This window comes from Thunnus albacares, chromosome 19, assembly GCF_914725855.1.
Source record: "Thunnus albacares chromosome 19, fThuAlb1.1, whole genome shotgun sequence".
Classification (NCBI taxonomy): Eukaryota; Metazoa; Chordata; class Actinopteri; order Scombriformes; family Scombridae; genus Thunnus; species Thunnus albacares.
Genome location: NC_058124.1, coordinates 2138703 through 2161753, shown reverse-complemented (window position 1 = coordinate 2161753; position 23051 = coordinate 2138703). Strand labels below are relative to the sequence as shown.

Genomic DNA, 23051 nt, shown 5'->3' with positions numbered 1-23051 from the left:
CCTGAGACCCAACACTATATTTTTATTAATATTATTTCAAGGACAAAGTAATATTACTTTGGCAAGGCTTTCTCACACATAAAAAATAACTCATCTGACAATGGCAAATACAGAATATAGCATGGCAGCCTACCAGCACAAAACATATAGCGTTACAACTTCTGCCATCTGATTAGCTGTAGGTTTAGTGGTAATACACACACTGCACTCAGCACAGAACACTTCAGCACCTCAAAATAATAAATGATTTGTCTTACTGGTTAGTATATTAACTTTGCCTTTTTTTTTGAATATTGACCAGATTAATGTGGCTGGTAAACTCCAAACATCTTTTCCAGCTGAATTTGTCAACATTCCAAACCGTTATAATCCAGATGCAGGTGATCATGATGCTCTTTAAGAGTTGTGGAGGAAGGTTGGAGGTTTTTATTTGTTGTCACTACAAGGTCATAATGTCTCCAAAATGCAATGGCCTTCCCTGAAACGTTTGGAATTTGAAGACATTCCTCTTCCCCCTTCCTCCCCACTGTAGCCTGGCTTGAAGCTGGTAACTAGCCTTTAATAGTCCAGACCAACTCTGCGGTGAAGAATAGCAGAGAGAGCTGTTGTCACGTTGCAAGAACAGGAGCTTTATTTCTACTTTATGCTGTAGGTACCCTGAGCTTATCTAGACACTTTATTACTGACTATGGTAACTTAACCACCCTTAATGGTATGCATCAAGAGAGACTCACTTCCCACAACAAGCCCACTAAACTACGTCACACACAGGTTACCCACAAGGCCACCTTCCTAAAGGGGGAAAGGCTTGGGTGGTAACACACTGGTAAGGCTCCATTCAGGAATCAGCTGGTTTAGTTCAGAGTTGGAGGCTGTGAGAACAAAGCAGCATCACTGAGGAGACAGGACTTCATGCAGTCACTGTGGCTAATGTTAAGCTAGCTGATGATGGTCAGTAATTACCTCCTACCTACCTGTTTAAAGGCATTTTTGATGGAGCTGAGTGGACTATCATGAGTAAATAAACATATAACAAATTACTTTTGCTGTTGAGTTATTAGTAATGTAATTACTTTTTTAATGAGTAATATGTAATGTGTACATTTTTCATAGTGAGGCTGAGGAGGGCTTTGACAAAGATGGGGGAGATATATATAAGAGTTAAGCCTTGACAGATTGGATGGCCTATTTAATGGAAGAGTTGTTGGTTTGAGAGAGACACTTTCAAATATTTCCCTTGTTTATTATCAGCAATTAGTCAAATACATATAAACAAACAGTAGGAAAAGGACAGAGTTCATCAGCGACTTTGTTTTTCACAAGGTTATCAATATCGCTTTTAGCACACCCACATTCACGCCTCCATTTTTTTTTCTTTTTGCGTAACATCTTGTGCAGTAAAAAAAGGAAACATATTATGGTACATGAACAATAAATTAAAAAAAGAATATTTTGCACTTTATTTACAACTCATATTCCAAGAAATATAAATTAAACATTCCGTTAACTTACTAGCAACAAACTCCACAGAATATTAAACTGCCATTCACTGGCAATGATATGATGTTTCAGTACTAATAAATAATACACTGTTCACTTTGGGTGACTGGACTTTTATCTTACACCAGGCAGTTTGTGATCCCATTCTGACCGATGCGTTTGCATATGCAGCGACAAAATAATGTCAGTGTGGCATCAGAGTTGACTTTGCTATTTCTGATTTTCATGTCAAAATACCCTCATACAGTGACTCCTTTTGAATCGTATCTTTAAGCTCCTAAAAATGATTTTACACCATAATATGACACTAAAAGTCACCCAGAGTGATACAGTTGTTAAAGGGCTGAAAGCTCTTTAAAACAGGGAGACCACAACAACTTTTTATTGGTAAGATCTCTCTGTGATACGTGACTGAAGATTCATTTGGATGAATGTCACTAAACACTTGAATGGGTGAATAAAGTGTCAAAGACTGGACATATTTGAATGTTTTTCTGCAGCTGTGAACATGGAGGAGCCACCATCATTTTAGAGATGTATGACATTGTAGGCTAATGTTTGATTACTGAGTAAAAGCCCAAATCAAAGAGAAAGACATTTCTTCAGTGTTTCTATTTCCTGGTGTACCCCGGTAAGTTCATACAGGACATCTCAAGTACCTGAAGACCTGTGTAAATTCAAAATGAGTCAACAATCAAACTGCTACAGAAGAGGGCCAAAGGAAAAAAGTTAATTATGTCAAGGTACCACCTCATAAGAACATATTCTTTAAAAAGGGTTTATAAGTGACCACCAATGTCTTCATTAATGGTTAATAAATCATTTACTAATGCTTTGTTTATCTGTTAAAAGCCATTGATAAGAACAACTTTGGGTGCCAGATTTCCCTTCTCTTCCCAATCATCTGAACCACCATTCATTTAGGAACATGTATCACTATTTACAACTACAGACTTGATGGAGTGTCGTAAGATGGTTGCAGATTGGACAGATTTTTGGGGAAAACAACAAAACAAAACCAAAAAACAGCATAGACTAACATTTGTAACTATAAACTCAATGGCTTATAGAGGATAAACACAAGCCAAAGGGATTGTTCACAATCTGGTAACCCAAAAGTTTTTCCTATTAATGGCTTAGAATATAACTGATCTATAAAGCATTAGTAAATGATTCATTCACCATAAATAAAGCCATTAGCTACACCTTCTAAACCCTTAAAAAAAAAGTGGTACCAAAATCAGAATTCTGAGTTCTGTATCCCAACTCTGAAGATGAATCATTCCTAAAACGTCCAACAATTTCCAAAGCAGATAATCAAACTATCATACCCATTTTGCACAACAATTTGCTTATTTTTGTGTGACACCATGAATGCTTTCAAGGAGAGACTGTTTGAAAGTGTGTGCTGTTATTCCCATGTGTACCATCAATCTCGTTAAGACTAGACACGCAAAATTCTTTGAGAGAGATCAGGGATTACCCAATTTCATTTGCTACTATCGGCTGTGAATGTCCATGTCTGGATGTATTATTTTCACTTTCCCACTGCCTCTCATTAATGGCTACTGATAGAAAGAGAAGACTGCTCCCCTTATAACCCAGGGGCTATTCTCCTATCTCCTTCCAGACCTCCCAAATCTAAATATCATAATAATTAAATAATATATATGCATCAATTCACACCTGGATGCAGTTAAAAAAAGCTCTCTAGTTCCCCTGATGCCAATCTGTCTTTCAATATTTGAAGAAGACAAAAAACAGAGTGTAATGCTATTTACGGATCTTTGTTAACATCATAATGCAGGATCCTTTGGTTTTGTTTTGGGTGTCTAGGCTGCAAGTCTTAAAAGGAGAATGGTGTCTGTATTAGATTTGTATATTCACTAATACTTATATTTGGATATTCATTAATGATTTGTGCATAAAGGACTCCACTTAAAAAAAAAAATGTTTTAAAAAAAAAAAAAAAAAAAAAAAAAAAAAAAGATGTGACCGCAGGTTGAATGTCTCAACTTGAATGTCTCCTGCAGCTTTAAAAATCTACTTATGAATCTAAAGACGAGAGGAAAAAGAGGGAGACTGGGGAAGAATGACAGACAACTGGAGTTTCTGGTGACTTTTGAGTTCAGTCAGAGGTTGAGTTGATCACAAACACTTGCACAGACACAAACTCACACACATGGTTGGTTTGTCCGTTTCGAGCTTGCTTACAGCTAACAGTTGGTACACTGGACGTTTAGGATGAATCAACATGGACTGCACAAACAGTCCTCGGAAAAAAAATCCCAGTGAACGACAGACATCACCTGAACACACTGTCAGAGTTCTAACTTTGAACTCAGAATTCTGATTTATTTGAACTGGCTTCTAAGATTAATCTTCAAATGTCAGAGGCCCTAATCAACTTCATACACCTGAATACCTGAGGTCAGTTTATCCTCCATGTTCAGGTTTTGTTTGCTCTTTCCTGCTTCCCATGTCACGGCTAAAGGATTTCCATAATGTAAGGGGTTTCTATGTATCTCCTGCTGTCTGAATCGATGATAGTGTCATGTATCAATAATTTACAAAAGTAAAAATCATGATATTAAGCCACAGTCAAAAAAAATCATCAGAGAATAAAGGAACTCAGGCAGAGTTTGGGACATGTAGCTGTACATACTAGAAAGGTAAAGTTGAGATCACAGAAAAAATCCTATTTACACTGAGTCCCATCGTATCACATATAAGAGGTAATAGAAGAAAAATATTAACAAACATTGGTGAGTTCTGTTTGCAAAAAAAGTCTACTTTTTTACATTTCTAGCACAAGACTGTACACCATCTTGTATTGAGAGAGGCAGTTTCCTATGGCAAAGCTAGACATAAGTACATATCATGCTGCACTAATATAGTGCAAAATTATGCCTGAAAAACGGAGAAGGGAGAGGCAGGCAGAAGTGATGGTGGCTCTGAGGTTCATTACGCTTTTATTCTCTAGTTTCATCTTTTCTTGCAGAATGAACCCAGGCCACAACAACACAGAGGGAGTTGACTGTTCTTAATGGGACAAAGAATGTCAAGTGTCCTACAGAGGTGATGCCACTCAGCTGTGACAAAATCAACAAAAAGATGAATGAAGATTTGTGCTTTTCCAGCAAAATCTTTGTTTAACTTTCTCCAACAAGTGTGGTTTGGATTTTACTGGCAGTAGTAGATGGCAAAGAAGCAAAGGCAGACTTCCAGAAGAAGATAAAGAATTCATGAAGGCTCTTGTGAAAGAAAGTATCAAAATGTAAATTAAAAAAAAAAGAGGACGGGAACATCAAGGCTGCTAATGGACATGGATTCAGTGTCTTGATCTTTGAGGTTTCTCTATCTGTCAGAATCATCTTCCAAGGGTGTCTGCGTTGTTGGTTGAACAATGTCCAGCGGCAGCCCTGACATGAAGGGGGGTTTCCATAGCAACCCCATGTGTCCTGCTATAGGACGAATGTCTGTAGGTCAGCGTGGTAAGCAGGAAGACCTCTACATGTCGGCGTCTCCGTCGTAGGCCAGAGTCAGCGGCTTCAGTCTGTTGTTCATCTGCCGTCGCTGCGGTTTCTTTGGCTTTTTGCTGCAGCACAAACAAACAACAAGAAGATTTAGGGAATCATATTAAAACTGTTCACCCCGAGCTTTAAAGACTCAGCCTTCACTGTGAAAGGCATAATGCTGTTAAAGCTGAGTCAGGATGTTTCCACATTCCTGACTCGTATCTGGACTATTTAGCCCATAAATTAAGGACCATACCACTGACTTAACTCCAATATATCATTTACGTGTCATTGATACAATTTCCTCCAAACTAGATGACCTTTAGAAGTGCCCTGCTTCACTGTAATGTCATGTGGCATGCACTTAGTTGCCAGTGTAGAGGGGCAATACAAGGTTTACTTCTTTACTTTTAAGGACACTGCAACACAATTCTGGTTTTAGCTCTTGTTCTGACACACTGAATATATATATATTGTAGACATCGGCTTCAAAGCCTCAAGTCATTCCCACTCACCTAAATGGCAACTACAGCATGATAAACACAAACACTGCACAGTTACACCACAAACTCAAAACATCTCCACATAAACAAATGGCATTATTTTTATACATTATTTTTAACGTCTGCATGCCTACATGCAATGTAGATAGATGACCACAAGATGGCAGCAATGGGAAGATGATACAGTATGACGTACAGGTTTTTAGGTGTATCCAGAGGTTGTTTTTGCCCCTTAAAGCCTTTTGTATTGTGGCGGTATTGATTCCCCTTCTACACAGATGTTCTGTAAGAAGTCGGAAAACCAGCTCCCAGACACATAAAGGAATAAAAAAAAAAAACCCAAATAATATTCACTTGGAGAACCTCACAAGGTTTTGCACAATGGGAAACGTCCCCTTAATGAAATAATGCCTCTTTAATAATTATAATGAAATAATGCCTCTTCAGTAATACTAATGAAAAAATGCCTCTTTGATAAGGCTAAACAAATTCCTCTTTAATGTGTATAAAAAGTAAAGCCTGCAGGTGTTTAGGCTATTGTGGGGCAAGCACGATGGGCACTTCTTGCACTATGGCCACTGAGAAACCAATGCAGGACACTTGGATTATGTCATGGTATTCCCTCAAAAGTACCCTCACATCAGAAAGAAAGAGACCAGAAAGAGGACATAAAAGGACCTGAACAGGCCAGCGTTTCTGTCTGACAATCTTTTCAAATGAGGTCTGCAACCAGTGGAGGAAACAACAGAGTGACCACGGTGTGCAGTTTCTCTCCTCTCTTAAATCTCAGAAAAAGGGCGTCGTCACACCCCGATTGGCCGAGAGGGGAATGCAACCGGCTGCTCTCAATCACCACCTGGGAGCCAGTCCCCACACTCTGCACACAGGTGATCTGCATAACCCTCCAATCAACCTAGACATGCAACTATCCGAATTCAGAATGGGGAAACAGGGAAATGATAGCAAGTCCCACAAATGGGTGACTGCTACAGTATCCTGATGATTGAAGACATGATGACCACACAGGCTGCAGGTATCATCAAGGACACTTCATGTCCTTTGTGCTCTTTTCTGGGAATTTGGGAGTTTTAGTAACCTGGAGGGATGTGGTTGGTATTCAGTTCCAATTTTTGAAGACTCTTTTTTATATTTACATTTGACTACTTTCAAGCATACAAATGATAATAATAATAATCATAAAAATAAACTGTTTCCTCACTATAATTCTACTGTTGGCAGTGTAGGAAAGAGCTGGAAAAAAATATGGAATATATTATTTAAAAAATATTTAGCTTTTGGTATCTTCTGATGGGGGAAAGAGGTGGTGTTAGTGTTAGTGTTTCATAAATCCTGGATACAGCTCTGCAACCACTAGCTAAAAGAAACTGTTGACTCTAAATACATATTTTGGAAGTAAACTGAGCAGTGTTGAGGCCCAACAGTGTTCAATAACCAACAAAGGAAAGAGAGATAGTAGAAAATTTCCATAATTTTGGCAGCTCACCACCACATAGCAAAAGCAGTGGTAGAACAATAGTAGAAGCAGCAGTGGTAGTTGTTGTAGTAGCAGCAAGTATGGATTTCCACATTTCCCCCTGCTTCCAGTCTTTGTGCTACGCTAGGCTATCCATATCTTGACTGCAGATCTGTACTCAACATACTAATAATGAGATTAATATCTGAACATCTCACAATCGTAAATTAAGCATGTTTCCCAAAATGTTGAAGTATTCCTTTTAAACCTATATTGGTCAAGAGAAATTTTAAGACTCAACTGCTAATACCTACATAGAAAGTATATAGCGAGCCTAGGAAGTACAGTTTGTATTTGCAGTAAACACTGCACTCGTGGTGTGGATGGTGGAAGCTGGACTGCTCACCTCCAGGAAGTGATCCATGGAAATGACTAACAGGCACTGGAGGTGTTGGGGCACAAATGAATGTCAGGTGGAGCGAGTAACATGGGGAGGTGAGGTGAAGCCCTGACTAAGTGATGAGAGTTTCAAAGTGAGGTGGTGGGGGTGGCAGTGATTGCTGCTGCTGCTGCTGTTGTTGTTGTGGTGATGGAGTTGGCTGTTGAAGCTCTGTCTCATGTTGCTGCTGCTGCTGCTCTTGTTGTTGTTGTTGTTGTTTTAGGAGTTGGAGTTGGCTGTGCCGATGTAACTCGTCTTGCTCTAGTTTCTGGCAGGCAGGACAAGTGTAAGGCACTGTGTAGCTGTTTGGGTCCATCCAGTAAACCCTGTCTGAGGGGGACTTGGAGCTCGACTTGCAGCAAAAGCGACAACCACAATAACTGAGCAGAGGGTGTGAGGGTGGAGATGGAGAAAGAAAGACAAGAAATGAAGGGACAAATGATGAGGGAACTCAAAGTGAAATAAAAAATGAACGAATTAATGAATGAACGAATGAGTGAATGAACATGGGCAGTGATGTAATGGAGATTTACACCTGTTAGCTCCGTCAACACACCTTGACGAACTCCAGACAAGTGCTGTGTCCCAATTCATACTGCATAGTAACTCTGTGTGTACTTAATACTAATTGTGACAGTGTACTGTTTTTACAGTTAGTGTACAACAGCCTACATGATGATGGTTTTCTTAACCTGCGATATGTAATATAATTGAATATCTTTAGGTTTTAGACTGTTCGTTGGACAAAACAAGACATTTCAGGACGCTATGTTGGGCTATTGGAACTTATGATGGGCATTTTTCACTGAGCACAGACAAGTGTAAATAAAACTGACTTTGGGTTGTCATTTCCAATTTGAATAAAGAAAACCTTTTTTTTCTCCAAAGATTTAATTCTTCTTTCTATACCTGTCTCACCACCTGTAATTTATTGAACTTTTTGTTTCCTTTGTGCAATCAACAACACACTCAAAGACCCTCCAAAGGTTTTTAATATGCACACTGACTCATACTTAATTTGGTCATTTTTCTACAGCCATACACCGCCAACCTGCTCAGAACTATGGTATTTGGACACAGCAATGGGTGAAGTCTATTACACAGATTAATTATATAATTAAGCCAGTTTCAGTAGAATCATTCATGTCTTTATCAAATAATTTAAAATATTGGTGCATTTTATTATACTTCTAGCACGTTTTTCTTTTTCTTTTTTTGGATCCTTTATTTTATAAATATAAATAGAAGCCACTGCAAATTTGTTTAGGTTAGGGGCAGGCTAAATTGTTGTCTAGGAAACCAGCCTTAAACTTTATTAGGAAGGCAAGAATGAATGTCTTTGTTAACCTTTACCACATTTAATTTGCACAGATGTGTTTGTTTTTTTTTTTAATCTCCATTACATCACTTAAAGAGGTGAATGATGCATCAACGGCCACTAATGTGATGATAGCGGCAGCAGAGACACACAGCAGTAACATTGAAGTGTTAGTACATTACCATGCTAAGTAAGTCATGGAGATTATGAAGACTAGCAGAACAAAGGCTCCTGCTGCTACTCCGTACACCCATGTCTTCAGCTTCCCATCTGCACAGAGAATCACACACACACACACACACACTGAGAGTTAACACACTTGTATGGTTAAATACTGCGTGACACTTCATTTCCTTGAGCAGTGGGGGGCAGTAGAGTTATACACAGAACACACTGAGGAACCTGTCCTCATGTTTTCCTACACTTCAGTGTGGAAATAACTGTCGGTCACTGAATCATAAATGTAACACAAAGTCACATGCATCAATGATACAAACAGTTCAACACCAGTGTTCAGTGCAGTATGGAGAGAGAGAGAAAGAGAGAGATTTACTGCAACATCTCCAGCGATGAATATGCTCTGATAAATCAGTGTTAACAGACAAATATATACATGTTCCTCTCACACTATCACATTTATGTACTGATCCTCCTTCTGGAGTTTTAATTATAGAAGAAGCCAGTTATTTCCATTCTATTCAACTCCGTGATGAGATGACACAATCACTATAAGCTTAAAAACTGTAAGAGCTCTGCACTGTTTACATATTAGTCTATATGTTATATACTGTACTGTGATTTCTTAACTTTTTTTTCTCATTAATCCTGTGTTTGTCTTTCCATTTTTCATCTCTGCTTTACTTTTTTCTTTGTTTTTTGCTTTCTATTATATCTATACACTTCTTTCTCTTGCTTTGCTTAATATTCCCTATTTGTCTTCATTCGTTCTTCCTCCATTCTTTATTAACTTTTTTCTTCATATCTATTTTTCTTCTTCTCCCTATTCCTTTTTCCTCCTTCCTTACTTCCCATGTTCTTTATTCTTGCTTTTCTTCATTTTTTCTACCTTAATTTCTTCTTTATCTTTTGCTTTCCCTTTTCTATTTGTCTTGTTTTTCTTGCTTTTCCACTTTCCACTTCACATTTCTTTATTCATGCTTTTCCTCCCCTTTCCTTTCATTTCTTACTTTTCTTTTTCTTTCCATTCAGTTTTCTCCTTTTTGCACTTTTCATTCTCTCTTCCTTCTTTTTTTCCTCATTTCCTGTTTTTCTTCCTTTTCCTAGTTCCTCGCTGCTGTTTTTGTTCTTCCCTTTTCCCCACTTCAGTCCTTTTTCCTCTTCACTCCCTTCCCTTTTCCTTTCTCCCTTTCACCATTCATCCCTTCATTCTCTTTTCTTCCTTCCATTTTCTTCTCCCCCTTTTCTATTATCTGCTTTATTTTCTCTATTTCTTCTATCAGCATTTCTTTCCTTTCCCCATTATTCTCTCTTTCAACCTTTGCTCCACCAATCCTCTTCATATCTTATCTTCCTTTCTGTTTTCATTCTTTCTTTCTACTCCCCCTTCATGTTCATCCACCTTCACTCATTCTTTGTTTCTTTCTCCCCCTTTTCCCTAACTCTTATTTTCCTTCTGTTTTCTCTATTAAATCCTTCTTCCTGTGTTCTTTTCTATGTTCTCTTCCTTTTTTGTTCATCTTCCTTTCCCCCTCATTCCTTCTTACTCAGTTCCTCCTTCCATTTTTCATTATTCCTGTTTTTCTTCCCCTTTTCCTCCTTCATCTCTTACTCCTCCTTTTATTCTTCCCTCTTCCTTTAATCTTGCCTTTCTTCCTGTTTCCCTTCATTCCCTTCTTGTCCTTTCTTTCTTCCCTTTTCTTTTCTTCTTGTTTTCTTCTCTTTGTCTCGTCTGCCCTTCCTTTCTCTCTTCAATTCTTTTGTCATCTCCTCCTTCCTCTCCTTCACATAACACTCCTTCTGTTCCTCTTCCTATTAAAACCTCTCTTTCCACTCCTCCTTATATAGCTTAGCAAGCAATAATTTTGTTCTCTCAGCAATCACACATTTTCTCCACAAATTGCACTTTCAGAATATTGAATATTGTCTGCATTGCCGCACACTTTTCATCGTCTCAGTATAATCTGCTGATGTCTCTGTGAATGTGATGATGACTTATGATTTATCCTATTCTTATCTATTCAGTTTTATTCTTCACTTGAGCTTTAAAGTCTCCAGTTTCACAGTCATCATGCCATTCAACATGAGACCGATCAGATGTCACAGACTGTGTGGAGGTGTTATATACCTGGACCAAAGGGCTGCAGAAACCAGGTGCGTCCTGCCCTGCCAGGTGTGCTGGCCGCAGGCTGGGTGGGGTTGAAGGCTCGGATAGTCTTGACATCTGCTTTGTTGTCGCCACCGGTGGGGATCTCCAGCACAGGGATGACAGTACACTGGTCCAGCAGGCCATCAGATGTCATCACTTCAGTGTAGCCTTCCTCGCAGCCACACACACCCGCCTGACACAGGGAGCAGGTAGGGTTAACACGTTGACATGGACTAGTAGTGGAGACCATTACAGTACATTACTTCTTACACATTTGCAGTCACCAGAAACTGAAAAGTTTTGCTATGTTGGTGAAAAACAGCACCTGCCTGTTTTGTGCTGTAAAATTGTCCAGCAGCCAAATATGTTTCCCATTGATAACTATAAAGCCTCACATACAGTACACATCTATTTACAATTGTGTGCTGTTAAAATATTTTAATTAAACCTTTTCGGCTGGTGACTCACAAGGCAATGTCTACTCGCTTGACACAGGTTGGGTTTGTCTTCAAGTTGAAAGCAGCTGAGTGAGTGCCCCTCACTTGGATTATTTCATTTAAATTCCATGTTTCATAATAAACAAGACAAAAAGTCTACAGCCATGCCAGCTGTTTTGTCGGGCTGCATGTAGCTACAGAAGTGCTTTGAGCTAAATGCTAATGTCAGCATGCTAACATGTTTACAATGACAATGTTGTTTAGCAGGTATAATGTTTACCATGTTCACCATTTGAGTTTGGAGTGTTAGCATGCTAACATTTGATAATAAGCACTAAACACAAAGTTCAGTTGAGGCTGGTAGGAATGCCAATATTGTTGCAGGTATTTGGTCATAAACCAAAGTATTGGACAGATTGAAATTTTGGGATCACCAAAATCAATAGAAGGGGAGCATAAATATTTGCACCAAAGTTCATGGGGAATCTATCCAATAGTTATTGAGATATTTGACTGTGAACCAAAAATATCAACCTACTGGTGGTATTATATGAAAAGTCAAAGAAAATGATCATTAGATCATTGGGATTTATTCTCTGGGAACTATAGATATGTAACAGATTCCATGTAATAGTAGTTGACATTTCATTCAAAACCAAAAATTTCAACCTCATGGTGGTGCCAGAAGAAAAGTCAGGGGATCAACAAAGCAAACAGGATTCATCCTCTGGGGACCATGACTGACACATGACTGACCATAATATCTTGGCAATCCATCCAATAGTTGAGATAATTGAGTCTGGACCAGAGAGGTGGACAAAACGACTGACCGACCCACACTGCTATGCTGGCAAACCTTAGAGAAAAGTCTGAGAAAACATGACTTGTGTAGCAGAATTTTTCTTCTTGTATCTCCTTTCCATTTGTACTAATAATTTCACAACCTCTCATATTTATCTTCCAACCATTTGGGGGGTCCCAATCCCAGGTTGGAAATCACTGGATTATACCTCAGAAACACTTATAGTAGATATAGTAGAGATGTATTATAACCACGCGTGCTCTGTAAATAAAAGTTGAATTTCATGCAACATGAGGGATTATCTGTGAAAACTACAAGCATAAACTGTCAACAAATGAAGACAAATCTGTGCACAGGCTGAATAAACAAGAATGGGTGAGGGAGAACCATGGGGGGGGGGGGAGTTGACACTCTCACAAATCTGCTCTCTCACAAATATTAACCTGATCTTTTCTTCCATCTTCTTTTTTGTCTCTAGTTTCCATGACATTCCCTTCTTTATTCTGTTCTTTGTTCTGGAGTGTGTTGTTGTCTCAATGTGCAGTTGATGATGGACCTCATGCAGGAGTATTAGGTTGATGACAGTGTGACAAATGCCTGCATGAAGCTGTCACTGCGGGTTTGATGCTGGTTCTTCATTTGTGTGTGATGGCAATATCCACCTCGAGCAACAGTCACACTGATTAAAAGCAAGCTAAATTAGCTTTCTTACATTTTCACCTTGTAACATTGTGTATTGGGCTATATGAAATCCAACAGAGATGGAGTATCTGTCTTTAGGATATATTTGAAAGCACGTGAGGTAAAGTGTGACTATTCTAAGCATATTGTTGCAATCTTTAAAACCGTCTTTACCACTGACAGCAATTTCAATACACTTTTTAAGGCAAAAACACAGTTTATTACAACTGATCGTGTAACTGGCCATGTTTCTTAAACATTTCACCAACCCTGTCTCCTTGAAATTATTTATATAACACTAAATTGTTTTCTCAGTTATGTTGCATTTACAAACGTCAATGGTTTGTCTGGATTTCAGACAGGCAACATTTATGTGTATGTACCACCATGATGTCATAGAGAGGAGGTCAGGGTGGGTGGTTGGCATACAAAATACTGGACATTGACACCAGAGACTGGGAATCTCAAACAAAGATGATGACCTTTCTCTAACCTTAACCGAGTGCTTCCAGTGTCTAAACACAACCATAAAAAAGCGCTGAAGTCACTACCAGCAAAGATCGGATATTTGGGCAAAAAAAAGACATTTGTTGTCACTAAACATTTTACTGATATATTCAATAAATTTTTATGGTAAACATTATACCTTATATTATACATTATACATTATATACAGAAAACATTATTCAGGTGGCATTATGGTTCCTTGAAAATATGAATGAAATTTGCTGTCGCAATTTAGTCGTATATAAACGTAATTTCTAGGAGACAGGACTGTTGACATGCAGGGTTACAGACTACACTGATATTATATGAAGTTTATATATTACAAAAAAAAGTTTTTTGTTGGACAGATCTGTGACTGGAGCAAATGATCACAATATTCAACAAATACAGACTGCTGACAGAGATGTTTCAACTCCAAGCACATCTGAAAACTGGGACATCTCAAGAAGTGGTCAAGATCCATTCAAACTGGTTGATGGTAGAGGCCTTTAAGGATCCTTTTGATTTCTAGTAACTGATACCTGACTAGAGGGTCCACATTTACATTCAGTCAAATAATCAGTTAGAATCCCATTGTCTTGTTACCTTGTGAAGCAGCTGGATTGGCGAGATCACGACATCACAAGATCACATGAGATTCCATCTTGTAGGGCTTCAAGTTATGTGTCCGTGTCCGAACCACTGGTGGTTCGGACCAATCAGCATCCTATGAGGATTCAAGTGCCTGCCCTTTTCCAAAAAGTTTCCAAGGACAAATTCTCAGATGGTTCTGTGTAACAAACCATCTGGCGCGTCAGGTTAATTGTATTGCCCCAGGCTACTGACTGAATGTCAATATGTCTAATACCTAAATGGATCCAAGCAGACTCTCTATCAGCTCTGTTCACACGGTTGACCACAAAAATGTGCTTTCTGAGGAGGATGGGGAGTGTGAACTACAAAGGACATGAAAAAGCGTTGTTTCCCATTTATCTGGGTCTTTTTGGGTTGACCACATTTTCCATTGAATTCCACTGAAAAAAGACCTTGACTTGATGGGCATGAGCATGGATTCCGTGCTGACTCAAAGATTTTTTCTCAGATCTGAAATATTAGTCTGGGACATGCAATACATGGTATAATTTGCACCTATAGGTTTTACAAGCCATCTTTTGTGAGGGTTTTTGGAATCACACTTAGAAAACACTCTCATCCTCTAGGACTGATTGGTATTTTGTTTTGAAAGAAGGGGCTGATCTGCTGGCAGGCTGTTTGAACTAAAGTTGGAATGAAATACAAAAAGCATAGTTGACAAATCATAGAGCACCTCCAATTTAGCTATAATTTAGCTGTACAATCTCATTTTAATCAGCTCTGTTACAGTGCTGCTGTCTGATACCGCTGTCTGTTTTGGCAGACAGGGTGTGTGTTTGATTATGTTGGATGGTGTGTGTGTGTGTGTGTGTGCAGGGGAGCCACCCCTCCTCCACATCTCTCTCTCTCTCTCTCTCTCTCTCCCTCTTTCTCATCCCTCACTATATTCATCACCCTGCAGGGGGTCCCCAGCTCCCTGACAATCTCTGGAGGATAATCGGCCTCAGAAATCCCCATCGTGCAAACAGTAGCTGCGTACATCCAACAGCAGACAGTGCAGGAAATGAGGGATCATTTACATCTCCTTAGTGGCAAACAAAAGAAAGGAAGTGTGGTTCAGCGTTGTATTATCATTTTATATATATCTGGGTTCTGTCTCTGGAGGGTACTGCAGTAACGCTCATATATGATGTAAACTTACGCGCTCTCCTCTCATTCTTCAGACATCTCTGGTGTCCTTCTAGCAACCACATCTTTGACTCATACAACCACATACTTAAACAAATACAATTCCTCTTCTGGTATGTGGTGGATAGTGCCTCGTGGTGTATATTTGCACTGTAAAACTGTCATCCTCAAAGTAGGGCTGGGTACCATATAAGATTTTTTGATATAGGTGCCAATATGATATATGAGGTTCTGTCAAAATGATCATTTTCTAATACTCTAGCCAAGCTCAGTGCATCAAGGTTTACTGATCTCTCAGCACAAGTAGCCATACAAGAACCATAAAATTGTATGAACTTGGCAAAGTTAGGATTTCAAGTTTAAGAATCAGACCATGCAGTCATTACCAGGTTACAATACCTTACACATTTCAATACTTAATGCTACAGATGCATTGTAGTAAAGTATGAAGATTACAGATCTGCAACAGGTCATAACCACACTGGAATTGACCATTTACAGTATAGCAAATAGTTACAGTTAGATTTGGCGGGAAAAGACTACTGTGTGAGGGAGCTCCCAAAGAGTCTGAGCAGTGACGAGGATTCTGCTAAGAGAGCTTATCCCCTTTATAAACATACATGAACAGTCAATCTTTGTTAAATGAACAATATGAAAAATGCCACATAAGCAGGAAGTTGGGATGGTGGAGGAAGCTGGGAGTAACAGTGATAGTGTCAGGTTATAATGTCTGTACTGTATATCTGAATGAAAATGATTGGATGTTACCAGCGAAACAGCTGTGAATGAGCCAATGTTAGTGACGTGTAGTATAAACAGCTGATGCCAATCAGCCAATACAACTTCAGTGCTCTGCCTGAACAATCTTTATTTCAGTCAGAGACAGTTACATCAGGGAATGACCATTTGTAGCAAATGTTTATACAGTAAGATTTGGCAGAAATTATTCTGCTATTTGAGGGAGTTTTAAAGAATCTGAACAGTGGCGAGGATTCTGCTGAGAGACGTAATCCCCCCAAAACAAAATGAATGAAGTATTACAGGGGAGCACATTAAATCCCCAAAACTACAGAGCCGCTGTGATCTACCATCTTGAATCTATACAACAGGATGATGTAACATACCTTGCTCTGCTCAGACAACATCCTGGCTAGTCTCAGATGAACAAACTAGAGCTGCAACTAATGATTATTTTCATCATCACTCAGGTTAATCTGTCGATTATTATCTTGATAAATCGATTAGCTGTTTGGTCTGTAAAATGTCAGAAAATCGTCAAAAATGTTGATCACTGTTTTCCAAAGCCCAAAGTGATGTCCTCAAATGTTGTTTTGTCCCGACCAACAGTCCATAACCCAAAAATATTCCGTTTACTGTCATAGAGAACTAAAGAAACCAGAAGATATTCACATTAAAGATGCTGGAACCAGATGAGTTTGGCATTTTTTCCTTGAAGAAATGACTCATGAAATGACCCTGTTTTCACAGGCTGGGTAGTACTCCTCCTGATGAGTAATTGCAGTTTGGGTGTTTGATGCTATATTTATTTGTTGCAGAAAAAGACAGTGGTAATATTAATATCCTAGGAAAGACATGGTGTTTGGTTTCAGGTCCAATTACTGTTCTAAAGATTTTTTGACAAGAACAAACACTGAAACCATTGATTTTTTTTAAAATGGTCTATATCTATATATGAAAAATATCTTTGCTTCAAACAAAAGTGTTGCTGTTTTTTTTCATGTCACTCTAATCAGCAGCAGATTCCTGTGTACAGACAGTACACAGTGGAGAGCCTGACAACTGTCTGAGCAAAACACAATTGATTATTGTCCTCTTCTCCCTCAGTACCACTTTAAATTCTCCCTCGGTATTCACAGGAAATTTAGTCTCAAAACAAATGGCCTGACATGAAAAACTAAGGATGAAAAAAAGCATCAAATCCAATGTCATGGATATCTGGTGAGAGGAAACATCCTCTCATAAGAATTAAATATTCCTTTAGCATCAAATGCTGCTTGAGAGTGCATGGTTAATTAAAGATAGAAACAAAGCTTAAAGGAAAATTAAACTGCTTGTGGTCTAAGACAGTTAATTTAATTTGACAGAGAATATACTTAAATCATTTAGTTTCTAAAATCAATGAGCCATATGATATTAAATAAAAGTAGCCAAATGATCACTCATTCTGAACTTGAAAATGCAGCTGTTGGGTGATCTAAAGTTTGCAGACATATTCCATTACTTTCCATTATTCCATTTTCACACAGATGGCATCACAAATTTTAAACTTTGTATCAGATTAAATGTGCATAAAACAGTAACAGTGTCATTATATTTAATAGTTTTTGAACTACTCTTATTTGCCTCAGACATGCCCATAACAGTGTCGAGCTCAAATCTCAAAATGCTTCAGTGTTTCAAAATGAAACCATGAGATTAATCTGTCCCTTTAATAGAATAAGTTAGGAAAACAGTTTTAATGTAATCACTGACTGTGTGGGTGTCTCCAGGTGCACCTTCTATTTTGGTTCATGTATGTGCAGCAGCACAACGTGCTAGAGGATGAAGGTAAATATAGATCAGAGGTTGTGGTGATTAATAAATACACTGTCACCCAGTCACATCACTACTCTCACAGCTCTGAAACAGCTGTGCCAGTCACAGGGAAGCATGACAACAAGAGTTCCACAAATCTGCAGCCAGAGGCAGATGGTGTGTGAAGGGGGGGGGGGGGGGGGGGGGGCAATAGAAATAGATAATTAAACACATGAGATGAAGCTGTTTGTATGATTGCATTGGACCGACACTATTTCTGCCATTATTCTACGGTATCTCACATTGCAAGTGGTCACATAGTTTAGTAATTGGTTGGATGTTTGCACTGTAGTGCATTTCGAGAATAAAATATGAGATGGCACTTCTACTTTTAAAAAGTTGGAAAGGAGGACATGATGCACAGGAAAATGAGCCCTGGTAATCCAACATGTCTCACTTAAAGGTCCATGCACAAGGACTCACATGCACGCAGGTGACGCCATGCACAGTCCTACCAATGGTACCAACACTCCAATCATCTACAGGTGGCTGTAATGCACCAAGAAACACAGCAATGTGCCAGAAATGGCACAGCAAGCTAGAAAACAAATGTAAACAATGTAGGGGGCAGAGAGCTTTGCAAATGTTTTATGAGGAAGGAAATGCATGAAACATTTATTAGACCAACATTTGTTTGTTTACAAGAAAACTCCACAAGGCCCATTTAAACAGGCAGAGTACCCAGTTATAACCAACCAGTCTGATGTGTGTAGAGTTGTATGTGGTCATTTTGTAGTAGCCTGGTGTAAATTTCATGATTTAATCAAGGTGTAAGCAGTGACCAGCCGTGCGTAATGGCACTGTGCTCTGGCACAGCTCTTCTCTTATTGGAGGCTGTCCTGATGAAGGAGTCTGATAAATGGAAGGAGGTTTTCATACAGCGTTGCACACAGATACTGCAAAACATTCATTAATATGGGTACACTGATTTACTGCCGTTCTTGCATTAATAACATTAAACGTTATTTTTGATGCCAATTTAAATCACCTACTGGTGGGAGAGTGCCATTTACTGCAGGTCAAATGTGTCAGTAATTGACATTACACCAGAAACATTTATTCTCAGCTCAATGTCAAAGACCCAATTTCCATGTATCAACAACTCACTTTGCGCTGCCTCATTTGAATGAATCTCCTACCTACTTCCACTTCTCCTCCCACCTGTGCACAAGATACCAAAAGAACAGGCAAAGCAAATTTCAAGGTCAGAAAAATACCAAACTATCATAACGCTGCTTGTGCTGGTTGTTGTGACTCCTAAGTCCTAAGAGTCTAGAGTTATGCTAGCACCTTTGAGATGCGGTATGTTCATGTCATATCAGAGTTACTGTAATCACGACTTTCCAACTTGTAAATAATCGTTATCATAATAATAATTTTTATAATAATCGTTAATGTCAACCTCCAAGATGTAATTACAACTGGGAAACAAGGATCTTTCTGAAAGCTCCAACATACCAGACTTGCCACTTAATAATACAAAGTACCTGGAAACCAAGCAAACATGGATGCCTCACATCAGCCAAAGTCTGTCATTCAATGTAATTAAACCCAACTTTAATGGATAGAATGTAATTTTGTCAGTGCACAGTATTTTAAACCCTCATACGACCAACTCAGTTAACATATAACCCTCCTGAGTTGTTAGATGATGTGACGCTCACAAGAGGGAATCTTTCCGATCCTCCCATCCATCCAACAGAGCATGAATGCAGCATTAAGCACAGCGGTGCTTTGAGCTAAATGCTGATGAAGTCAACAGGGTTATTTTTGACTTGACAATGCTCCAACAGAGCCACAGAACACAACTGTTTTCACAGGCTGCCGTAGAATCACTTCAAAACCAGTGATAGCAGTTTGACAGTACAGCACATCACATACCAACATATTATATAATGGCTATTTTCAACTGCAATAGCATTGTGATATTTTGGATATTCTCTGTACAGATTTTTTCATGTCAGTGTATTCTGAGCTATTTCATTTGCAAGCTTAAAAGCAGGTTCTCCTAGTGTATTTGCTTAGTTGTGTGTTCGTGAAAAACATTAGCAGCTGTTCTTTACCCTGTAGTGCTTCAGTCCAGGTGTGTTCAGAGAGGATAATAGGAAAAGCTTAACAACAGGTGGCAACACCAAGTGAGTCAGATTATTGTGGGTTTTTTCCCTCTCATTTTTTCTCTTTTCTATTCCCTTTTTTCTGCTTCCTTAAACTACCCAGATGGACTGCTTTCATCCCAACAGGGGCTCTGGGGCTCAGCCATATTCGGGGTTACAGACATGGCTCTTGGGCTGCTCATTCATTTCTAACATGGCTGAAATAAGTTTGATAAACATTTCTGTCTTACGTTTTCAATGTGAAATTATCTAATGTATCTTGTACTGTAGTAGCTACAGTAGCATGTGGCTATTAGCTGTATGCTAGAATCAACATCAGTTGCTTTGTTAAATCCCTGGGACAGCCAGCAACCAAAGCCAAAATCTGTTTGTTTAGGTTCCTGAGCTGGTGTAGATACTTGGGCAAAAGACAGAACATGTCACATTAAGTTAACATTTGAAGATAAATCTGCTTGGTCAGTCTTAAGATGAGTGTTTTTGTTTAGTACATTAGGGTGTGTATAGGAAAAGATTGAAGGGTAAGCACTGAAGTCACACATGAGAGGACAGGTCTGGCTCATTATTATGGACTAATACAATACACCAAGAGACACCAGAGGGTTCAAAGGGACACCAGGAGACACCCAGAAAGATTGGGAGACACCAAGAAACATTAGGAAATGCCAAGAAACATCAGGAGATGCCAATGGCACCTGAAGATGCCAAGAAACAAAACAAGAAACAAAAGATGGCAGGAGACACCAGAAGAGACCTAAAAATGCAGAAGGACACCAAATGACACCAAGAGATGCCAATAAATGCCAAAGGACACTGAGAAACATCAGCAGAGGAAAAGTAGTTATTTTGAGTGGCACTACGTTTAGGTAATCACGCAACAATGGACTCTTTGATTTGGTGTTTTGGACTGTGTAATGATTTGAAACCTTGCCATCCGTCTTTTCACCAATAAAATAGGACCTGACTTGCCAACATTAAAGAGGAGGAGGTTGACCAATGTCAGAAAAGACCTATCAGGATGTATAGTCCTGAGTATAGTATAGTCCTTCGGAAGCTGTTCAACCATCTGACAAGCAGTTCTGCTGAGGAGAAACAGAACACACTAACAAGGGACAGACAGGAACTAGGACAGAATCCTCATGTTAAATTTGCAATATTGTAATAGACAGAGCTCTAAGGTTGTAGGTAAGCCATGTTTGCCAATTCCCTGCAGTAGCCTAACACTGAGTTTTGCCAAGCACAACCCTGGACAAAACTGACATCCACAACACAACTAATTTTTTTCTATGCTAATTGATACATTGATACTTAAAGGCCTAAAGCAATAGTTCCCAGCTTGGGGGTCGGGGAACCCTAAAGAATTTTCGAGATAAACCTTAGGGGTTACAAGATGTAAAAGAAAAAAAAAATCAGTTACTCAAAGTTATATTTATTTTTCATGACCTTCCCTAAATCATTTCTTTTTCTAGGCAAATATTTCATATTTCCACTTCTTCAGGCCTCTTCAAACTATTCAATGGAATTAATTCTGAGAAAGGAAAATTACTCTGAACAAACTGCTTACATCTCTCAAGGATGTGGAACCTGTGTCAAGGGTTCCCAAGTAGATATACTGTACTTCATGTGGGATCTTACAGCCAGTCCCTGATCAAGCAGATCCACAGAAAATACCATTCAACACAGCAAAGCAGCCGTACTATTGTGAATGCTGAAGACTGGATCTGATTGCAAATGTATGCAATATTTGTCATCAAACTCACCTCTGTGCACAGGGAACGTGGCTTGGTGCAGGGTGGGTCACAGGATCGGTCAGCCATTGGCTTGGCTGTCCCTGGGCATCCACCTGCAGAGAAAAGGCCATAAGGTCAAACATCAGAGGTTTACTGCGAGTGTTTCTATTATTGTGAGTTGTACGAAACAGTATAATGACCTTTGCTGGTAGTCACTCAATAGCAGTATTACAGACTTTCCAAAAAATCCATGAACAGTACAAATGTGGCCCAGATTCCTAACTCCAACACTTTTTTGTTGAGTTGGAGGCAGTGAGTATTACAGCAGCCACAGCCGTCTCTGTTCCTGTCTCTCTGAAAACAACACACACTAAGATTCAGCTCATTACAATGATACTTACCATGCCTTGTTATGCTGGAATAATTTGATAATTAGCCCAGTTTGAAAAGCACTAAAAAGATTTTACTCAAATCCAGAGACTGATTTGGGCACTTGTTTTGAAATCCGTGCTTTGGCAGATACACTGTAGCAATGCTGAGAGTATATATGCATCCAGGGGAGATTTAATACCCGTGGCAGATTATGTCTTTGCCCCTTTATGTGGTGATTTACTGCATTATAACGGTCTACACAACACACACTACACTATCTACACAATGGCCCTTTCCAAGATGAAGTGAAGTCTTGATCTTGGGCTGTTTTTACTCAACAAGGTAATACCATACAGAATGTGGTGACACTTGTGACTTAAACAAGTATTAGCCTCTATCCAGGCTGCCTGTCTAAAATTTAGAATCACTGATCAGTTCACAACTACGTGCCTTCCCTGAGGACAATAATATCCGTCAGCCACAACAGTCTGCTCTTAGTACATAACTGCTGTAACTGCTGTTATGACACTGTTACCTCGCTTGATCAAAAACAACATTCTTTGTAAATCTGTCCAAGGTTTTTGATTGTCGATAGCAAGATTTTGTTTGTTCATTTTATGCTAATGATACCATCTTCTATGCCACGGACTCTGCTGCAAAGCATGCCTTCTCAGGTCTTTAAAGTCCAAATTTGATGATCTCCAAACCTCCAGACAACTTAATTAAAAGCTTATTCTAACACCAAAAAACACAAGAAGGATGCATTTTACAAGAGCATGGATCTTTGATGTTCCTATTCGAATCCATGCCTTCAGTGGACTTCAGTGCACTGAAAAGCCCACTGAGATAGTCTGTGTGCATACTAACTTCCACACCACTTGCTCAAGCTGTGAAGACTGATAATTACACTTTGAAGTGGACAAGCAGTCCATGTCTTTACTTGAAAAACTTTAATGTAAACAGTGTCACAGCTCCTG

At 39.0% G+C, this 23051-nt stretch overlaps 1 protein-coding gene across 3 annotated transcripts in view; it reads right to left on the bottom strand.

Annotated features, from left to right (window-relative positions):
- Window positions 1-1227: 1227 nt before the first annotated feature.
- The window catches only part of thsd7aa (thrombospondin, type I, domain containing 7Aa), a 179200-nt gene continuing 157376 nt past the window's right edge, over window positions 1228-23051 (bottom strand). For 2 of the 3 annotated variants that reach the window (XM_044335927.1, XM_044335928.1), the window contains exons 25-28: window positions 21733-21815; window positions 11058-11271; window positions 8935-9022; window positions 7402-7814 (exon numbers count right to left, since the gene is read on the bottom strand). In XM_044335927.1, the coding sequence (XP_044191862.1) occupies window positions 7508-7814; window positions 8935-9022; window positions 11058-11271; window positions 21733-21815 (692 nt within the window). In that variant the 3' untranslated portion in view covers window positions 7402-7507. Of the gene's footprint in view, window positions 5099-7401; window positions 7815-8934; window positions 9023-11057; window positions 11272-21732; window positions 21816-23051 lie in introns of those variants that run through there. The other variant, XM_044335929.1, reaches the window with a different exon arrangement.